The following is a 19,004-nucleotide window of genomic DNA, read 5'->3' as shown; positions in this document are numbered from 1 at the left end:
TTACTACAGCCCTCTGGAGCTCCCAGCATTTCCGAGTCACTTCGGGTGCTTTACCCAGCAGCTCCCAACCGTGACAGGTCCCATCCGTGCTCTGGCCGGCGGGAGGATCTGCCTGGCAGGGGCAGCCCTTCATGTCACTGACCACAGGACAGYGACACAGGACCCTACACGCTCAGTGCCTGATGCTCTTGGCCCCGGGGGAAGCAGACAAACCCAGCGCTACGCTCCAGGCTTAAAACAAACAAATAAACAACAACAAAMAAAAAGCCCCAAATCSTAATTTGAGACCGGGGCTCGTGGCGGGACGGGGAGGAGGGTGTCCCTGGTGTCCCCGTCCCGCAGGACCCGCCGCCCTGGGGCTGTCATCCCCGGCACCGGGGTCGGCGATGCCCGCCTTGCAAGGAGGGGACCGCCGTGCCAAATGCACAGCTCGCTCGCGTGCACCAAGGGCATTTTAAGGCCTTTGGTGCTGCTGTCAGCACTCGGTCCCCGCCGCTCCAAAACGAAGCTTCAGGTCCTCCCAGCCATGCCAGCAGCAGGAGAGCAAAGCAGCACGGACCCAGCTCCCCTAGTGTGCCCTGACAGTGTCTGCCAAAGCACCAAAGTGACCCAGCGTGACGGAAAAGGAGGAAGGTTCAAGGAGACCATCCGAGGCCACCCCCATGCTGTGAAAGGGCCCTTTGCAGAGGGACCAGCCGTAGCATCCAAGTCTCACCCACTAGCTCAGTCCCCRGGTGGCTCCTGAGGTATGTAGCGTGTTTAAAAACACAGTTGGTACCAGAGCAATAGGAGAGGGCATTTCCCACTCTACAGTGATTAGTCCACTGGATGGTTTGGTGAGGGGAAGCATTTGGTCCAGTGAAAATACCTGGAAATTTCCCCTTTGGACTCTCTCCCCAGAGAGCCTGGAATTGCCCTTTCCAGGGGAGATCCAAACCTTCGCTTTGTTTCCACTTCAATCCACATTTTGTTTTCCTTTCTCTGGACAAACTTCCCTGAGATGAAGCAATTACGTGTGGCTGAAACGTTGCTGGAGCCAATGCCGCTCGCTCAGCTTGCACGTTGGCTGCCGTCACCTGGGGAGGCTGCGGAGGGGGCAGCACTCCACACCAAAAATGCAGCAGTCAGCCTCTTTTATTTTTTGTTTTGAAAAATAGAAGGAAAAAAAAACCCACAGTATTTCCCACCCCATGCTCCTGCCCCWTGCTTGGAAAAGTTTAGTTGAGACATTTGTGTTCCTCTGGTCACAAGCGAGGCCGAGGCTGCAGCGGGACGCGGGGCTGGACGCTTGGCTCCGCTCCRGGCGCTCCCTACGTGCCTTTGCTCTCCACAGACTTGGAGTCCTGCCCTGTGAGCGAGACGTAGCCTCCCAGGCTCAGCGGGAGGTCGGCAAGATGCCCTTAGTGAGCGTGGAGGGGAATGCTCCCTTTGGGAAACCACAGGATGCAGGATGCAGGAGCCGGCATGGGTGCAGGAAAACATCCCACTCGGCTCGGTGCTGCAGGGTGGTTCAGCTGCGGTTCCTCGCCTCCAACCATCACCGGGGTGGTGACCGCAGTGGGATGTCCTCCCAAGCACTGTGCYGGGAGCACACATTTGGGCACAGGCCTTGGATCAGGCCAGCGTTAATAAGCGGTCTCAGCATGTGGCCCTGCAAGAGTCTCCGAGCGGTGCCAGGGCCAGGTGCTGGGGGAAGCTCAGACGTGTTGGAGACAAATGATGGAGCAGGGGGAAGCACAAGCGCTTCCGTGCCAGCCACCACGGCTGCACAACCTGCCCGCATGGTGCCAGCCCCTCGGCCTCCTTAATCGCACCCTCAGGGTCCGGACAGCCTCATGGCAGCATCCCAGAGCCRTGCAAGGAAAGGGAATCACACAGGGCCCAGAGCTCCGCTCCCRATCCAGCCACAAGCGCTGGTGCCTCTCCAAGGTTTTCACTACATTCAGCTGATGCAGGGATAAAATGCACARCTTTGGGGATATTGTGGGACACACAACCCGCATGGAGCCCCAACACCAAGCCCAGCTCCCTTTGCTCTCAGGTCTCTACCTAGTGCTATGGAGTGGCTCACCAAAGGTCTCCAAATGTTCCCAAACTAGTGGGAAGAACAGGCTCGGAGCTGCTCCTGCTGTGGCATAAGTGATYGGGCTGCCTACTCAGCACCTGTCCATCAGGATGGACAAATTCCACCCAAATTCCACCCGAAATGCACCGATTCAAGCCCTGAAGGCCGCAGATGGGAAGCTCGCCTGAGCAGACTTGCAGCGCGCAGCCTCAAACCAGCCTGCAATCAGTGAATCAAAAAGAAGCAGCCACTGAGTTATTCTGACTTTTTTATTCATTGCTTCTTAGTCCACACAGTCGGTATAAAATCAGAAAAGCAAAGCCAAAAAAAAAAACAAAAAAAAACCCAACAATGACACAGAAACAAGAGGAATGCGGTGCCTGGAGTCCTCAGAAGGCAGCCCGGGGAGGCTGCGGGAGGCCGCCCGCTCGAGTCATTGCCAGACCCGTCCGGGACGCACAGAAAAAGGGGACAGACATCCCGCTCCGGCAGCGGAGACCCGCGGGGCACCCCCCGGAGCCGGTTCTGCTCCTCTCGACCACAGGGGAGGAAAACGGGGACCTTGGTTATAAATGCTTTATTAAAAATAACAGCAAGAGCAAGTCATCTAAGTACAAAAAGCAGTTATAGGTCACTTATATTACACAGAATTATTTCACGGTTCTAGCGTCGTGTTTACTGCCAGGTTGTTAACTGAATTTCCAGTGAATAAGGTTAAATGGCTAGCAGTATAAGGAATGGTAAATAGATAGCACCATTTCGTATATCTGGTATTGGATTCCGTAGCTACGCCGGGGTGGCGTCCATCCCATCGGCAGCTTATCCGGGCGGCAAGGCCAAAGCCCACGCCRAGGTCACGAGCATCCCAGCGCTTGGGCCGGGGACCCGCCGGAGCGGCCCGGCACGGACCGGCCCCGAGCAGCGCGGCCGGCACCTAAGTGAGTCGGGAGCCCAAATTCCCACGGGGGTGTGATGGCGAGGCCAGGGCGCTCAGGCACACGAGTCATTTAGGCACTTGGGACAAGTGAAGGTGGCGCTCCAGAAGCCCTGGCACCTCCGGGAAGCGTCTCCCATCATACCTGTGCACGCGCTGCGGCTGGGAGGATCGCCGCACCGCGCGCAGCGGGACGGCCCTCCAGCCGGCGCGAGGCCGCCCTGGTCAGGGGAGCAGCACTGATTCAGGCCAACCTAAAAGCAGGCAGGGCTCTTTTTTTTTTTTTTCCCCTCTTTTTTCTTTTTTCCTCTCTCCTAAGGATTCATTTAGGGCTGGGAAAGAAGGACCAGGTCAAAGCAGATTTTGCATGAAAGAAAACCACCGCGCTGGTGTTACACTGTTAGGAGTAATAGTTCTTCAGGCACTTTCTTTAGGCTTTAAAACATAGCATATGGTCAACAAAAGCAAACAATACTATGTACATATATGTAAAAAGTGTTATAAATAGGTTTTTTAAACCATAGATACTATATACATCTTCAATTAACAAGTAACCCTTTGCGTGTTTCCTTTTGGGGTTGGGTGTTGGTGGGAGGGTTTATTCCTTTTCTCTGTGGGTGTTTTTGGGGTTTTTTGGTTAATTTTCTATTCCGTTTTCTCGTCTCTTTTCCCCCGCCTCCGTCCCCTCCGCGGACGCCAGGAGTGGCCGCGCGCGGCCCCGCCGCGGGCTCACTCGCGCTTCCGTAGGATGACGTAGATGACGCCGCTGATGAGGGCCAGCGGGAAGGCCACCCAGGCCAGGATGTAGGCGAAGCCGAAGGAGACGTCAGCCGCGGGCGGATGCCAGTCCGTGTGCCGCACCRTGAAGATGGCCGCGCCGCTCATCACGCAGAGCCCTGCGGGGAAACGGGGCCGAGATGTGAGCCAGGCTGGCCCCGTAACACCAGCACGCTGGAGACCACATGGCCACGTAACACCCAGCACGCTGGAGACCCTCACACCCAACACCCGCAGGGAGAACGCTGCACTTTCCACTCCCTCCTCTTATTTTCCCTCCTGCCCAACTGCTGCGGAGCATTTTGGGGTATCCCACACCATGCTGGCTGCGATGGGGCTTCCCCACCTACAGCTCGGAGCAAGCAAGGGCACGAGTGCTGGAGGAGGCGCAGCAGGAACATCCTCTGGGCTAAGACGGGATGCTGGAGGTGCCCAGCACCAGGCAGTCACAGCTGCTCCCTGGGAGGGCTCCCCAAAACCCAACTGTGGTCCAAGGTACAGGGAGGAGCTGTCAGTTGAGCCCCACATTTCCCAGCGGATCCCGCCCCGGCATTTGCGCTCCAATCCACCCCAGCACACCAGCATTTTTCAGAAGGATGCGCGGGTACCTGACATGCGGCCAGCTGGGTGCTGTAGCCAGCACTTTAGCTTTGTTGCTAAAGCGGCCCATCAGCACCAGCGTCTGCCTAGAGCTAACACAAAGCACCCACTATTTCTCCCTGAAAAACAAGGTCTTTCAGTCAATCCCAGCGATTCTATTCTGCGGGCACTGGGCCGTTGTCAGCGCCATGCTCCAAATCCCCTGCGCAGACCTCAGGCCCACCTACATTTCCCCAGTGATATTTGAGCCCTAATTCCACTTGACACTGCCCCTTTGTTCGGCAAAAGTGCAGGAGTGGGAACACGCTTCATTAACGCGCCGCCGAGGCAGTTTCCATTCTCTGAGCACGCGAGCGGACTCCCACGGCCCCRGCCCATGCACAGAAAGCAAAACTATTGTCCCCGGCGCCGGTGGGACCGAGCACAGGCTCGCGGCCGTGCCAGCAGCACCTACAGACAGCGGGAAATACAGCCCCGATTGTCCGCGGGAGGAATTCGGTGACACGGAGGCCACGGCGGCACTCCTGGGCTGCAGAGTGAGGGATCCGGGGGAGCAGGCTCGGAAAGGGACACAAGGACGTCAAGGGCAGCTGCATTCGGCTGCTTGCACTGATGCAAGCACCRATGCACTGCAGCTTCAAGGGTTGAGCTGAGCAGCACATGCAGCTTTGCCAAGCTCAGTCCTGCTCCAGCCGTGTTTTAAAGCAGTTCAGTCTTCATGGTTCAGTTCAAGGTCTCTCTCTCCCATTTTTTTCCCCAAAGAAACTCATCATTTCGGAAACTCCCTCCGAGTGAAATCRGTGAGGGAATGCACCGCTTTGGAGGCTGTACATCTCCATGCCGCAGCCTGAGGGCAGGGTGGCTCTGCTCCTGGAGCAGCCTCCTGCTCCCGGGTCTGCTACACAAGATCTCACTCTAATAAACGCATTATCAGTGTCCGTTTCCTCTCCTTGCCTCCASAGCTGTAAAGGGTTTCTAAATATTTAGCTTTCCAGATATGGTAAACTGGTATTATCTCAGCACACACCTTATGGCCATGTATCTACATTCACAATGTTTTTCATGCCATAATCATTAATAGTTTTGCAGGATTTTTAATCTATAAACTGGCCAGATGCTTACAGGATGCTCAGGAGCTTTCTCTAAAGCTCAGCAGATGATTTTTGCCAAACCAAGGCAGGACCAAGGGTGGTTTGGGATCAGCTTGGCATGTAAAGCTCCAGTTAGTGAGCATCTCCTCAGAGAGCTATTTCTGGGGGGAAGAACATTTAACTCAAGTGTATTCACGTTAGTTTAAGTCTTAACACTTGGAAATCCTCATCACTGGTTTCATGCACGTGAACTCCAAACAAACCCATGCTTTACAGCATTTCTGTTTGGAGAACTGCAACGAATGACTTGAGCAGTGGCTCATTTCCACCGCTGGGCTCTTCAAGGGTTAAAAATAGTAGCTGAAAGTTCAGAGAGAGCCAGCTCAGCCTGCCTGCTGGAGGGGCTCTTAGCGGCAGTGGGAAGCACCAGGCACCCAACAGCAAGTTTAGAAATAGCCATGGGGTCCTGTTTTGCCAAAAGCTTCCCCCAGCCCATCATCAACCAGGGAACCTCAACACCCACCTCAGCAAAAGGTGGATCCTGAGGACACTGAGATGTCCCAAGATGTCACCACTGGGAGGGTGATGACCCAGCTCCAGAAGTCCCACAGCACTGGAACTGGTGGGGATGCGGTGGCCTCCCATCTTCTGGGGATGTGGCCCATTGGAGCTCAGGGAACATGCAATGCACACCAAAAGCTGACAATGAGCTCTGGRCATCCAAGCGCTCAGTGAGAGACAAATTTTTCATACCTACTCCTTATCAACTGAGCCATATAGGTGCCAGATAAGCATCTTTCCTATTCCCGGGAAAAGCCAGCTCAYCTCCACAGCTTGCCGTTTGCACCATCCCACATCAGCAGCAATCAAGTAGGAACCAAGCTGGACCTGCTTCGGCATTCGGAGCATGCTTGTTTTCACTATTAGTCCTCCTTCTCCRCTCAACAGCACGTTCCCTGCACCACCTCAGAGTCAGCATCTGCTTATTCATTCCCACTTACCAGCAAGGATTTGGAAGATTCCAGTAACGTAAAATCGTCCTCCCTTGGTGAGCGTAAAGAGCTGGCAGAAGAACAGGAATAAGGACAAGACGCTGAAGATGATGGAGAGGATCATCATCGCCTGGACAGACTGCAGCCATTCTGGGAGAGAGAAAAAAAGGAGAGAGGGGACAGTTCAGTGATGGTGGGTACCAGGGACTGGGAATCACATCCCCTGATAGCAGGGGACACACACTTTATCAGTGAGCATTCACAATACTGGGCCCATAAGGAGATACCAGCACCAAGGCAAAGCCTGCAGAGATGAGGACAAAGTACCCGTTCCCTCCCCACCAGTGTCGGTTCAGGGCTGGTTGTCCAGCTCTACCAAAACACATGCAATAAGGCCCGGGACACCGAGCCAGGCACGCTCGGAGCTGGAATAACCACGTTGAGGCACAAACCCCGCCTGCCCCCGCGGGCTCCGGCCTTCGGGAAAGAGGCTTTGCCCGCTGCCAAACTTAGCTGCAGCACAGAGCAGACCAGCTGCACCAGCCCGCCATGAGTCACGGCCCAGCTATTTCCAGGCCTCCTGGGTGTGTAACTCACCACGTTTAAAAAAATAAAAAATATATAAAAACATAAACAAGCAAAATGCCAGTCTACTGCGGTTGTACAGAGGCAGTGCCTCACGCCACCAGCACAGGACCGCGCTAGCGAATAGCACTGCGTTTCCTCGTGAAGCTTGAGATGCTCTCAGCACTCCTGCACCTCTCCAGAGGCCTTTGAAGATGCCATATGAGATAATCGACCAGGGAAGTCAGGCAGGAATAGTCATTAYGGTCTGGAGGCAGGGATGGGGATGCACAATGTGGGCTGGACCCTCAGACACGGGAGGCTGCTGCAGCACCAAAGCTTCCTGAAGCACAACCTCACGTTCAGARGTTCGTCTCTATCCTTCAAGCAGACCAACACAGACCACACGCCCCRGACCTGACCTCAGAGCAGCTCTGAGAGCGGAGAGCAAATCCGTGCTCATAGGGAGCCACACTCCCACCTCCTTTYGTCCATGAAACAGCAGAGATCCAGGTCCTGCTCACATCAGTGGAGAGAGAACAACGAGCGAGGTCCCTGCTCATTGCAGGCAGCTTTCTGCCTCCCCTCCTTGCCCCGCAGTGCTAGCATGTCCTGCTAAAGAGCTGCTGCATTTCACCCTTTGCAATCCCCCCAGGGTCGTGTCCGTGCACGTCATCTGCTGCTCTTCCTCATGTGGGAGCTGCTGCTGTGACTCCTTCCAGTAAACACCGCTGCAGGCTGGTTTCACCTATCTCATATAAGCCAGACCTTGAGCCATGCCAAACCCTTCCATTCTCTGACCCTGCTAACCCACCTGGAAACGGAGCAGAGACAGCTTGAGTGCTGCTTAAAAAAAAATATTAAATAAAATAATAAAAAAAGCAAATGATAAAGCATTTATTTCCCTCCTTGATGCTCAGATCTTGTGGGAAGGGGATTGTTAGAGGGTACCTGGCACAGCCACTAAATTGTCAGCTTCTCTGTTGCTGCATTGATTCAGGACTCGGGAATCCAAGTCTTTTGTGATCTCCCAGGCCACGGGATCCRGCCAGGAGGGCTCACGGTGGCTCCCTTGCTGCCCCCGGAGGCGGGCGCTCCAATTGTGAGACTATTTTAAGAGTCGGCCATCTAGATGGAAAACRGAGCTGAGCTGGTCTTTTAATTGCATCCACCTCCCCGGGCCTCCGCTTTGCTCCTGAAAGCGAATGCTTCATCCAGCTACAGCAAATTCCCATTGCAATAAAGAGCCATGACGGAGAAGCATAAAGGCAGCCACTGAGAGCAAGAGGAAGAGATGGTGCCTGGAAGGGCTTCACCATCCGGCCRGGCCACAGCAGCTGCAGGGCTCCAAAGGGGCAATTAAGAGATAATACCAGAGCAGATCTCCRGCCGTGCAGCCTGACAGCCCTTGCTGACATTCAGCAGCCTCTTTCGTGTAAGAAGGGCCTTGATTCCCATCTCAYGTCATGGCTTTGAAACCCACAGGTGCAGCAAGCCGATGCCCTCTCATCAGGGCATCCAGGTCCAGCTGCACAAGGAGACCACACTGCCTTTAATTCACCTGAGATCTCTGCCACAGGTGCAGGGAGCACTGCTGCCTCTTCAACCCTATGTACCTCTTTGGCATTAGCACATACTGGCTTTTAGAAAGAAATAAAACACATTTCCCAGAGGGAGGTCCAGACCCTGCAAGCTGTGCTGTAGCCACCAACACTGGTTTTGCTCTCAGACTGTTATTTGCAGTTTCCCCCAGGCAGCAAGCTACTTACTCCACTTCCCTGCAGCATCTATTGGGGTCCCTGTTAGCAACACTGCTCTTCAGGAGGAGGAAGAKAGGAAATGGGGTGCAAAGAGCAGATAAATCCCATGCAATGCTCCCTTAGAGGCTCCAGCTGGAGCTTTTTCAGAGCCTTTTCAGTCAGAAATTTTGGAGGAAGATTTTAGGGGAGAAACAGCTAGACTTTCCCCAAGCTGCATAAGTCCTGACACACATCACCACTCACACCCTCACAGCAAAGACACCAAGCACACCTCAAAGTCCTCCCACCACCCAAGGCGACAACAACCACATTTCACTGCCCTAAAGCCTAATGAGAAACCTAGAGCAGGATCACAGCCACATCCCCAAGAAAAAAAAGAAAACAACCAACCCAGCACYTCCCACCAAAACAGGGAGGTTTTATACCCCAGCGAGGGCTGCAGCTGAGTSAGATCAAGGGCATGGGGCAGGCAGGGAGGAGCTCTTAGTCAGGAGCAAGCATCGGCTTAAAGAACAGGCATTGGCTTCCCAGGACCGAGTTTGCTGCGTGATCATGGACATCTTATATTGGTTTTAACCAGAGGGGAAATTATCTACAGTGCAGAGAGACTGATTTGAGCCATGAGTTTCCACTAATGCACACTGCGCAGGACTGAATTAGTTTTAAGTGATAAAACATCTGTCTATAGGCTGTCACGTGCAGCCTATAACACCATCTTGCACAGGCATTGTTCCCTTTGAAAACTRCACGCGTGCTGCACCCTCAATATCTGACCCCTGCCAGGGGAGATAACATCCACTAAAGAGGCTCTCGTATATAATTCGTACACGACTAATCCGAGGGGAAATTCCTGGCAATGTGTGCAAAGCAAAACCTGCTCTTTCAATGCTGCGAGCCAAAGAACATCAGCAGAGCCCAGAAAAACACGTGCACTCACTAGCCAAGCGCGCCCTGAAGAGATGTCTCCCAAGCAGAGCGTCTCCAAAGCCAACTCTCAGGCTTTAAGACCTGATCATGAAGCCAAATGGAGCCCAGCATCCCTCCTAGGCCAAGTGGGAACTGCAGGGACCTAAATGGATTTAAGCCTGGCTGTCCAACCCCCTTAACTGAGCTGCAGATGGGTAAATCACATATATAGAAACCCCAACTCAGTTGCACTTTTCTGCAGCTGGTCTCAAGCGTTGCCCCTTGGCAGCCCATCATACTGGCTCAGAGAGCCGCGGTGCTATTGCCACCGCTGCCACCAGCCACGTCCTCTCGCTTCGGAGCAAACCTCCGCTTGCACTCTTAGGGGAACAGCGTCATCCAGACAGGCTGCCAAGTTGTCTGCAGGTTTTCCTGGGAAAAGGCCAGCTCTGGTGGACGGTAACTTCCCTCCCGCTCGGTCCCAAGCTCCCACCAGCACAGCTAGGACTACAGAGGTTTTATGCTCAGCGGCTGCCTCCTCACTGCTCTCCCATGCACAGGGTGTTGGATGGAGGTATCCGTGGGAGGTCTCGGGAAAAGGAGGGGTTTAAAGAGCTCTGAGGCATTTGTATGACACTGGGATGAGGAGTTGGGACGGCCCCAGAGCTGCAGCTCAGGGAGACACCAAAGGAAGAGGCTGCTGCAGCTCCTGTCCAGGAGGCACCATGGACCTCACAACACATGCACCCTGGCCTTGCACCTTAAAGACCTCCAAGTGAGGGGTCTGAGGAGACTTCCCAACGCCTTCAGCAAGGGATGGGATCCCCAAAGCCCTCTCTYTTCTTCCTCTCTCCCCTCCCTTTTGCCCTCCAAGCTACATCAAAGGAGTCCTCAAAGTCCAGGGGACTCCAGAGCTGTCAGATTCAGATGGTTCTGGYGCTGTCCTCTTCACATTGCTGCCACTTCATATCTCTATGGTTCAGCTGTGAGGCCGCGGAAATGGTCTCTTTGGATGTTGAAGCCCACGTCCTGGGGAGGCAGCTGCTGGCACCAACAAACCGCCTTGTGWCAGCTCCAAAATGTCCCAGCCGGCTCCTCTCCAAGCCCCTCAGAGTGGAGCACGACCCTTACGCTGGTCCCTTTGCCCTCAGGGACGACTGGACTGTGATGGGATAGCAGGTCGCACCCCTCACTCCGAGCATTGGACTATTTTCCTGCTCTTGTCTCCTGCAGGAGCAGCTCCTCCATGTCCACGGAGGGCCGGAAGTTGAAAGAGAGGAAAGAACAGCAGAATATTGCTACCAAAAATGGGCAAGCTGTGGCTGAGATCCTACAAAGTCACACACACGCAGGGTAACTTTTCGGGAAGGTGAGTCCACCTGGTAGCTCAGGAGGACAACTGCAAGGATGGAGATGGAGAAGTGGACACCTATGAGTCTAACCAAGCCCACAAATGTTATGTCAAGGGTCTCCAGGCACTGCACTCTGCAGTGGGCTCCGCCACCCAGTTTTATGGGGCTTACAGTTATAGTTCTCCCGTATGTTGTATTCTTCCTCTTTTTCCTCCTCTTCCACATCAYCCAAAATGCCGAACAGAGCGGGGAGGGCTGGCTGACCCACTGCATGCACAAAAACGGCARCTGAAGAGCTAGCGAGCTGCCAAGAACAGGAAAAACAGCCTGCTCTCTAATCTCTCCACATCACATGCTCTTTGCAACAAGAACCGGCAACAACAACTTTTTTTTTTCTTTCTTTCTTTTTTTTTTTTTTTTATGCTGATGAAATCCATTTCGTATTGTAGGCCACGCAGTTATGGCAGAGACCATTCCAAAATACAAACCATTCTCCCAGGATGCAAGACAGTTATTTTTGTGTCAACTAAAGGCCACGGCAGAGTCGCCCACAAACTGGCAGACGGGGTTCAATGCAGACCATGGTTGGCCAGTCTTACCTGTCATTAATCTTAAAGCAGATACTCTAGAATCCCAAACTTCTGGGATCAGAGTATGTCCCTTCTCTCTGCTGGGAAGCCCAAAGACCCAGAGGAGCCCACAGTGTCATCTAACCAAGGTGTCTTCAGATGTGGTCCATAGACTGAATGCGACTAGCTAGTAGCTGCTGCCTCAAACACAGAGGCTGCACATTATCAAATATAAAGGCTATCCGCTATTTCCTGCGGGGTTTCCTTGTACCAAATGTGACATCCCTAAAGAGCAGTAACCTTGCTTATTTGTAACTACTCAGCAGAAATAAAACCAAAGCCTTAAAGTCTTCTCCGCCTGCGGATGCCACAAGACAACGTCTGGAAGGTTACACTTACATTCAATAAATAGTGAAAACTATTTTTAAATCTTCCGATAGAGCTTCTGCTTTGCAGAGAGGCCTGGGCTCTCCCTTCCATTGCACCATTTGGCTCAAGAAGGTCTCCGCTTGCCAGTGACAAACACATTCCCCAAGTCTTGACCTGTTTTCTTTCCAGGTTCTGACCTGTTTTCTATTCCAGGTTCTATTCCAGTGGGCCACTGTGAAACTTGTCCCTTCTTCTTCTCATTCAGATATTTTATACTCACTATCCATAATAGATATGGAGAAACAATTTTCCCAGGGGAATGGTTAGTAAAGCCTTGCAACATCAGTTTTGGCCACAAAGAGCAGCGTCTAGGTCATCCTACAACCAGCCCGCAGACCCTGTGCAAAAAGCTTTCCCTGTCACCCTTACCCGGCGACACCTGCCCATCCTGGCTGCCATCTCCATCTCCATGGTCCCAACGTAAAGCAGCAATGATGCTGGGAGCTAACGACTCTCACCTGCTGAGATTTAGGGTATATTAGGGTCCACGTTCAGAGGAAGTAAACGAACAGCTCCCTTTCCCTAGACATTTGACTGTCATGCGACTGGCTCCTAAATCGCAGCAGGAGAAACATGAGCCCAGGCTCACTGCTTCCTCTAGTACAGCTGTTTGTTTACCCATCCCATCTTTCTCCCCCTACACACACTATTTCTCAGCATTAAATAGCAAAATAAGGGAAAAAGAAAAAAACTTAGTGGATCTGTAGTTGGAATATATTTGATGAATGAGTATCCAAAATTTCCTTCTAGAAGTTCTGCGAATTGAAGCGTTGCTAGAAGAGAGTTTGAGGAACCAAGGGTAGCAAAGGCACTTGATACAACCAAAGCATTTAAGTCGTATGCTTTTGTTTTGCCTTTGGAAGTGGACCAAAGGCAGCGCAGCTCCTCGAGGGACCATGTGGGACGGGTCGGAGCACGGGTGCCCGTGCTGGGCAAGGGCTGCAAGCAGTTCTTGCTTCCCCCAGTGCACAGAAAAGGCCTCTCAAGCACCAGCAYATCCTGTCAATTTTCCAGGCAGGATTTCCACCACTTCCAGTTAGCTCTTGTCACRAGTGCACGTCCCGCTGGTGCTTAACCGCAGCGGGGGATTTTCCCTTAAGTGATGCTTTCTGCAGAAACGTGGGATTGATGGAGAGGCTTGGGAGGGCTCCAGGCTGGTGTCTCACATTGATCCTACTGCAAGTGTTTGTGGCTGCAGCTGGTCCAAAGCCACCAAGCAGAGACAGAGCAAGGCAGGGAGGGCCAGCAAAGCAGCCCGAGGAAGGGGCAGTTGGGATGCAAAAACACCCGAGCAACCCCCAGCCCCATTAAAGCAAAGSGGGCAGATGTCCACGCTGGGGGTCCCACGCCGGCTTCCCTTGCAGCCCTCACGTGGGCACATTTGCGAGAGCATCACGCAGCCCGCAGCACTTTGTAATCACGGCACTGGCGTTCTGCACGTTTCCCAAGGCTTGGAGCTTCTTCCCTTTAAAAATAAAACACCTTATCTTCCGAAAAACACCATGCTGCCTTTGAGCCATCTATCATGCAGAAGTCTCAAAGCAGTGATACGAGAAATGTTCAGAAGAAAATAGGAAAAATGTTTCACAAGGTTGCAGGAGGCTGTAAGGATGCAGAGATACCCTTCACTTCCTCCTGCACTTGGTGCATCAAAATCCAAGAAATGGTGGTAGGAAAAAAATCTTGACAACATAATAAAAAACTCAGTTTGGAGAAAAGTCATTTTTTGAAAGAAAAACAGTTGTCTGGAAATTTTTGATGGCCTCTATATAAGATCACTTGAGTTACCCAGGTTAGACTTTCTGCATCCATGACTTCCGTGGAGTGACACAGCCGAGAGCCTGGCTCCGAGCCCTGCAAAAGCGCAACTGTGGGATTCAGAGCCRAATTCTTGAGATAAGTCTTTTCCAGGAATGTCTCACAGCGCAAATGAAGCAAAGATTGCGACATTTTTTCCATAGTTCTCCTCCTCCTGAAAAATGTCATTATCCAGCAAGTAAATGCAGAAATCCAAGCAACCAGCAGGCAGTTGTAATAGCCAAAAAAGAAGGCATCTCCAATAAAAAAGGGCATCTCCCCCAGCAGGACGCTTCCTCGCTCCTGCTTGGCCAGGGGCAGGGATCCCTCATCCCTCACACGCGCTCCAGGGTCTAGACCCTGCCAGACCATCTATCCGGTGCCGATGATGATGTCCAAACCTGCTGCACTTAAATGCTAGAGACCGTCTCCATTGTGACAACTSCTACGATGACCAGAAGACAACCTGCCACGATGCAAAGCCCACGTTGTGCCCAGTCCCTCGGCGAGGATCTCTTGCACTGGGTGGCACTGGGTGCTCTGCTTGTCATCACTCTGCACCATCCTGGGCACRGGGCCTGCGGCTTGCAAGGGATTTGAACGTGAACTGTTGTGGCATCATGCAGAGGATGCTTCCCTGGCGAGGAGGTCACCCGGAGTTCTCTCGCTGGTTTTAGAGGCACATTGGAAAGCCTCGCACAAATCTCGGAAGGATTTTCTTATTTTGTGTTTCCGCAGCACTGTCGGGGGTTGTCCAGGGGCTGTGGCAGCGCCAGGTAAACACGGGCACCTCTCACAACCTTGTCATGGTGCAGAGGTCATGGGCTGCAGCGCCTTTGCCCCCTGCAGAGCCCGGGAGATGCCGGAGCCGAGGCTGCATTTAGATAAGTGCTGGCCAAGAGCACAATTTCCACAGCCACCCAATGCACCTGGATCCAGAGCAGCTTCGCAGGCAGCCCAGGCACCACCAGGCGTCAGCAGAGACCCGCGGAGCCGCCTGGCTCCCGCCCGGYGCCCAGCCCAGGCCCTGCTTTTAGCAGACGTAAAGCTAGAGGGAGAAGAGACATCCTTGCTCTGCTCCTGCATGGGTATTTGTGGGCATTTTGATACCGGCAGCCGGCGTTTGGAGCCAAAGGAACCTCCTGGGGCAGTGCTGGAGGCTCTCAACACGTCCAGGAGTCCTCGGGGTGTTTTGGGTTGGCYGCGCTCGCTCCCGCGCTCACTCCCCCTTGCTGCACTCTGAGTCCGGTCCCACTCACCCTCCTGCTCCTGCCTTGGCATYCACTGCTCCCGAACGAACGGAGCATCCTGCACCTCATCGGCTGCCTCTGCTATCAGCAACCTTCCACCTTGTGCATTGGCCAAATTCCAGMCATTCCAGCAGGCTCTTTCCTTACAAAAGGAGCAGGAGCGAAATGSTGCTTTCTATGCAGACCCAGTGCTGCTCTCAGTGTTAAATGGCCAGAAAACTCCATGTTTTTGATCTGTGGTAGAAAACCCCGTCCTGCTGACCTTCAAAATGATCACGCATGGAGAGACGCCCTGGGTGACACGAGACCCTCAGCGCTGCAGACTGCCCGGGCAGAGCCGGGCACGGAGCAGCTCCTCCGGCACCAACCCACGGATGAGAGCCCCAGCGCAGGCTGCGCCATCCCCACCAACACCTTCAGACACACGAGAAAGCCCAGAAAACACCAGGGCTCTTCATCCACCCGCAACCTGCAGGTGGGGGACCCGGCACGGCTGGGACACAGTCCCACGTGGCGCTGGGATGCTCCGGCACTGCCTGGCAGGGGAAGCAAGGGAAAGCCGCGGCASAGAAAGCCTCTGAGTCATGTCCTTGGGAAGGGAGGAGCGGTGACGGAGCGCGGCCATGTCCCGCGCGCGGTACCAAACCAGGGCGGGAGGGCAGCGCCAGGGTCATGGGCTGTCACCGCGGCCACACGCGGCACCGCTTTCTAGACAGGGGCTGGGCGTCCCCTGGGACGCAGGGCGTCCCCCAGCACCATGGGCCAGGGCGGCTCTGCTCAGGCTGGCTGCGCTCAGCACCTCACCCTGCAATATTTATTGCCCTGCAATAAAGCCTGGGGTGTCGCCCCTGCCCGGGCTGAGCCCCATGTGGCCCTCAGAGGCTCCCCAGCGCAGCCCACGTGTCCGCTCGGGATCCCCTGCACCAGTGACACCAGGGACCGCGGGCCTCAGGGAGACAGAAGCTGCAGCAAGGAGACCATGGAGGAGGCACCAGCTCCAGGTGGGGATCCACAACCAGGAGCCGGCCCCAGGGAACACCCCGGCTCCTGCACCGCCTGCGTTGGGGCACTCACCGTTCGTGGAGGACGTCACGCAGTGGAAGATGCTGCCGGTGGTGCAGTTCTGCCACAGGTCCGCCGTGTGCCCCGTGCCCACGAGCCATTGCTGCGAGAGAGACGCAGCACCGTGAGCTCSCGCAGCCCGAGACCCCCGCGGCCGCAGGACTCTCTGTGTGCGCCGTACCCCACGGGTCTTCCCAAGCACAGGGCTTTTTTATTAAATATATAAAGCGGTTGGAGTGTAAATACCAATATTTGCCTTTAGCTGCTTTCACCCTCAACGGCTTCCCAACAGAAGCCCTTTATTCTCTTTAAACATGGGCCAAGCCTTGCGGGGGAAGCCCGCTCCTCTCCCCCCGACACCCTCCCTCGCTGCGGCCGACCTGGCCATCTGAGTGGTTTGAATGCTTCCACGTGGGCTCTAACGGTCTGCAAAAACATCTCCCTTTTTTTGCAAAAGTTTCTACTGCTACCCAGAAAAAAAAAAAAAAAAAAGGAGAGAGGGATTCAAATACTAGCAAAGCAAAACTTCTGTGTTCAAATCAAGCCAAGGCAACAGGTTCACGGGGCTCTGGCCGGTGGGTGCTGCTGGGACCCCCATGCAGCCACCATCTAGTTTAGGAGACCAAAGCTGTGCCAATGTTCGCAGCCCCAAAGCAGCAGGTCTGGAGAGCAAAGGAGCTGGGGCGGAGGACCTGGYGTCCACCTAGGTATCCTCTGGCCTGATCCCGGTCAGCATTTGGAGCTCATTTAATAAGTGGCAATGCATCTTCCAGCTTAGTTTTACCCCAAATGAAACCATTTTGCATCTGCTCCACAATGTGGCAAGAGGGGACGGGCAAGAGATTGGTTTCAAAAGCGCCGTGCTCCTCTGGACTCAAAGGCTAACCTGGAYGCACTCAGTAGCTAGTGCTGCAGCCTGCGTTCCCCACCAGTTCCCCATGCTGAGAGTTGTGCAAAATGCTCCCAAATCCCGCTKTTAGTAAGAATAGGAAAGCAGGAAAAGCAGGCTTTTAGCAGGAAAGTTTCCYGCTAAAAGCCAGGCGGAAAAACCAACCATCAAAAATAAAACGTAGTATCTTTAGATCCTCCCAAGCCATCTCCCGCCTCAGTTGCTCCCCAGCTTGCCCAGGCACGAGGGAGGCACTGCCAAGCTCGTACTCACACTGACGATGGTGGAAACGAAGAGCAGGACCAGCACGGAGACGTGGAGCACGATGATGCCCAGCAGCAAAAGCAGCATCTTGGCGGTAGCCGGGGGCCGAGCTGGAGGGGGACAGCGATGCTCAGCGTCCCGGGCCGCGTGTGCGAGGGGGCTTCCGCGCCGGGGGGCGCGGGGCGGCAGGAGGCGCTGCGCGTACGGCCCGGCCCGGTAAAGGCGCGGGGCCCGGGGGATGCGCGGGGGCGGGCGGAGCCGCGCGCAGCTCCCGGCGCCGCCGCCGGCCCCGCTGCGCCGAGTGAGCTGGGTGTGTGGGGGGGGGGCTCTCCGTGCCCTCGATGGGGCACGGGGGGGTCCCGGCCTTTCTCCTCGGATACTCCCCCGGGGCCTCCCCTGATCCCTCTTCCCTGAGTGGGGTGGGCTGTCTCTCTCCCCCGGGAACCCCAGAGCGCGGCTTCCTCGGCCCCTCTACCCGAGGGCTCCTCCGTCCACTTTTCCTTGGGAGGGGAGGACGGGGGGAGGGGAAGGAGAGGGGATCTCCGGAGCCCTCTGCCCCGGGGGCGCTTCCCGGTCCATCTCTCCGGAGGGCTCCCCCGTTCTCCTCCCTAGGTACCCCCCCGAGGGTGGCTCCCCCGGCCCCTCTCCCCTAGGACAGCTCTACAGCGCGCTCTGCCTCGGAGGGGCTTCCCCATCCCAWCCGCTCCCATCGGGACTCCCGGGGGACTGGGGGGGGGGGTCCATGGGTCCCTCTTTCGGAGGGGCTCCCCAGTTCCATCTGCTCCCTTCGGGACTCGCGCGTGGAGTGGGGAGAGGAAAGGGGAGGACTCCCCCAGCCCCCTTGCCCCGGGSCAGGGAGGGCCCCGCTCTTTCCGCAGCCCGGGTTCGAGGTGAGCAGCGAAGCGGGCCGGGCCGGGCCGRGCGGGCCGTACTCACGTCGCGGGGCCGAGGCGCGGAGCGGGCGGCGCGCGGCGCAGCGCAGTGCAGCGGAGCGGGCGTTGCGGAGCGGGCGGCGGGCTGTCAAGTTTCCCCTTTAACCGGGACCAACGCCCCGCTTGCGTGTGCGCCCGGGGAGGGTCCTGGCGGCGGCGCCCGCGCCGCTCCGCCTATAAACGCGGCCCCGGCCGCGGCCCCAGCCCTGGCCCCGAGCCGCCGCTTTGGCGCAGGGCCCTGAGTCACCCGCTGCTGGCGGCTCCTGCCCCGCGGGGCGCAGCGCGGCCCCCAGCGCGCATCCTGCACGGCGTGCGCGCCCCGTCCATCCCGTCCCGTCCCGCGCAGCCCCGTCCTCCCTGCGCGCCCGCTGGAAGCGCCTCTCCGGGTAGCGGCGGGCCCGGGACCCGCGCGGGCTCTGCCGCCTCGTGCGGGATTTCGGGAAGGAGCTGCCGGCTGCGCTGAAGGGAAGAGACGCGGCGGCCTCTGCAGYGCCCGGCGGGACAGGGGCAGGGCCACGTGTCCCCGTGAAGTGACACCTTTGCAGGTGGCTCCTGCCTCGCAGCGTTGGTGGGATCGCGTCAGCACAACCTCAGAGAGCTTGAGCAGCTTGGCACAAAGTGGGACTCTCCCAAATGCAGGAGGAGGTCGGTCACAGASAGGAAAGGGTGGCCACGCTCTGGCAGCTGCAGCTCCGTCCTGGACCACAGCTATTGAAACACTCAGCACCCCCCCAAGAGACCTCCCCATCAGCTCACCSCTTTCCAAACCAG

The 19,004-nt window shown here is 55.7% G+C and overlaps 1 protein-coding gene across 1 annotated transcript; it reads right to left on the bottom strand.

Moving 5' to 3' along the window:
* Positions 1 to 2,541: 2,541 nt before the first annotated feature.
* Positions 2,542 to 18,252, bottom strand: PMP22 (peripheral myelin protein 22). Its single transcript, XM_026043622.1, has 5 exons — positions 18,238 to 18,252; positions 17,311 to 17,411; positions 16,161 to 16,251; positions 6,469 to 6,609; positions 2,542 to 3,895 (listed from the first exon to the last, which is right to left on the bottom strand). The coding sequence occupies exons 2-5, from the start codon at positions 17,386 to 17,388 to the stop codon at positions 3,729 to 3,731; spliced, it is 477 nt and encodes a 158-aa protein (XP_025899407.1). The 5' UTR covers positions 17,389 to 17,411; positions 18,238 to 18,252; the 3' UTR covers positions 2,542 to 3,728.
* Between the last annotated feature and the right edge of the window lie 752 nt (positions 18,253 to 19,004).

This window comes from Nothoprocta perdicaria, unplaced genomic scaffold (genome assembly GCF_003342845.1).
Source record: "Nothoprocta perdicaria isolate Ctin4 unplaced genomic scaffold, notPer1 scaffold_331, whole genome shotgun sequence".
Lineage (NCBI taxonomy): Eukaryota > Metazoa > Chordata > Aves > Tinamiformes > Tinamidae > Nothoprocta > Nothoprocta perdicaria.
Note: the sequence above shows the minus strand (reverse complement) of the source record. Positions and strands in the feature narration are given on the sequence as shown.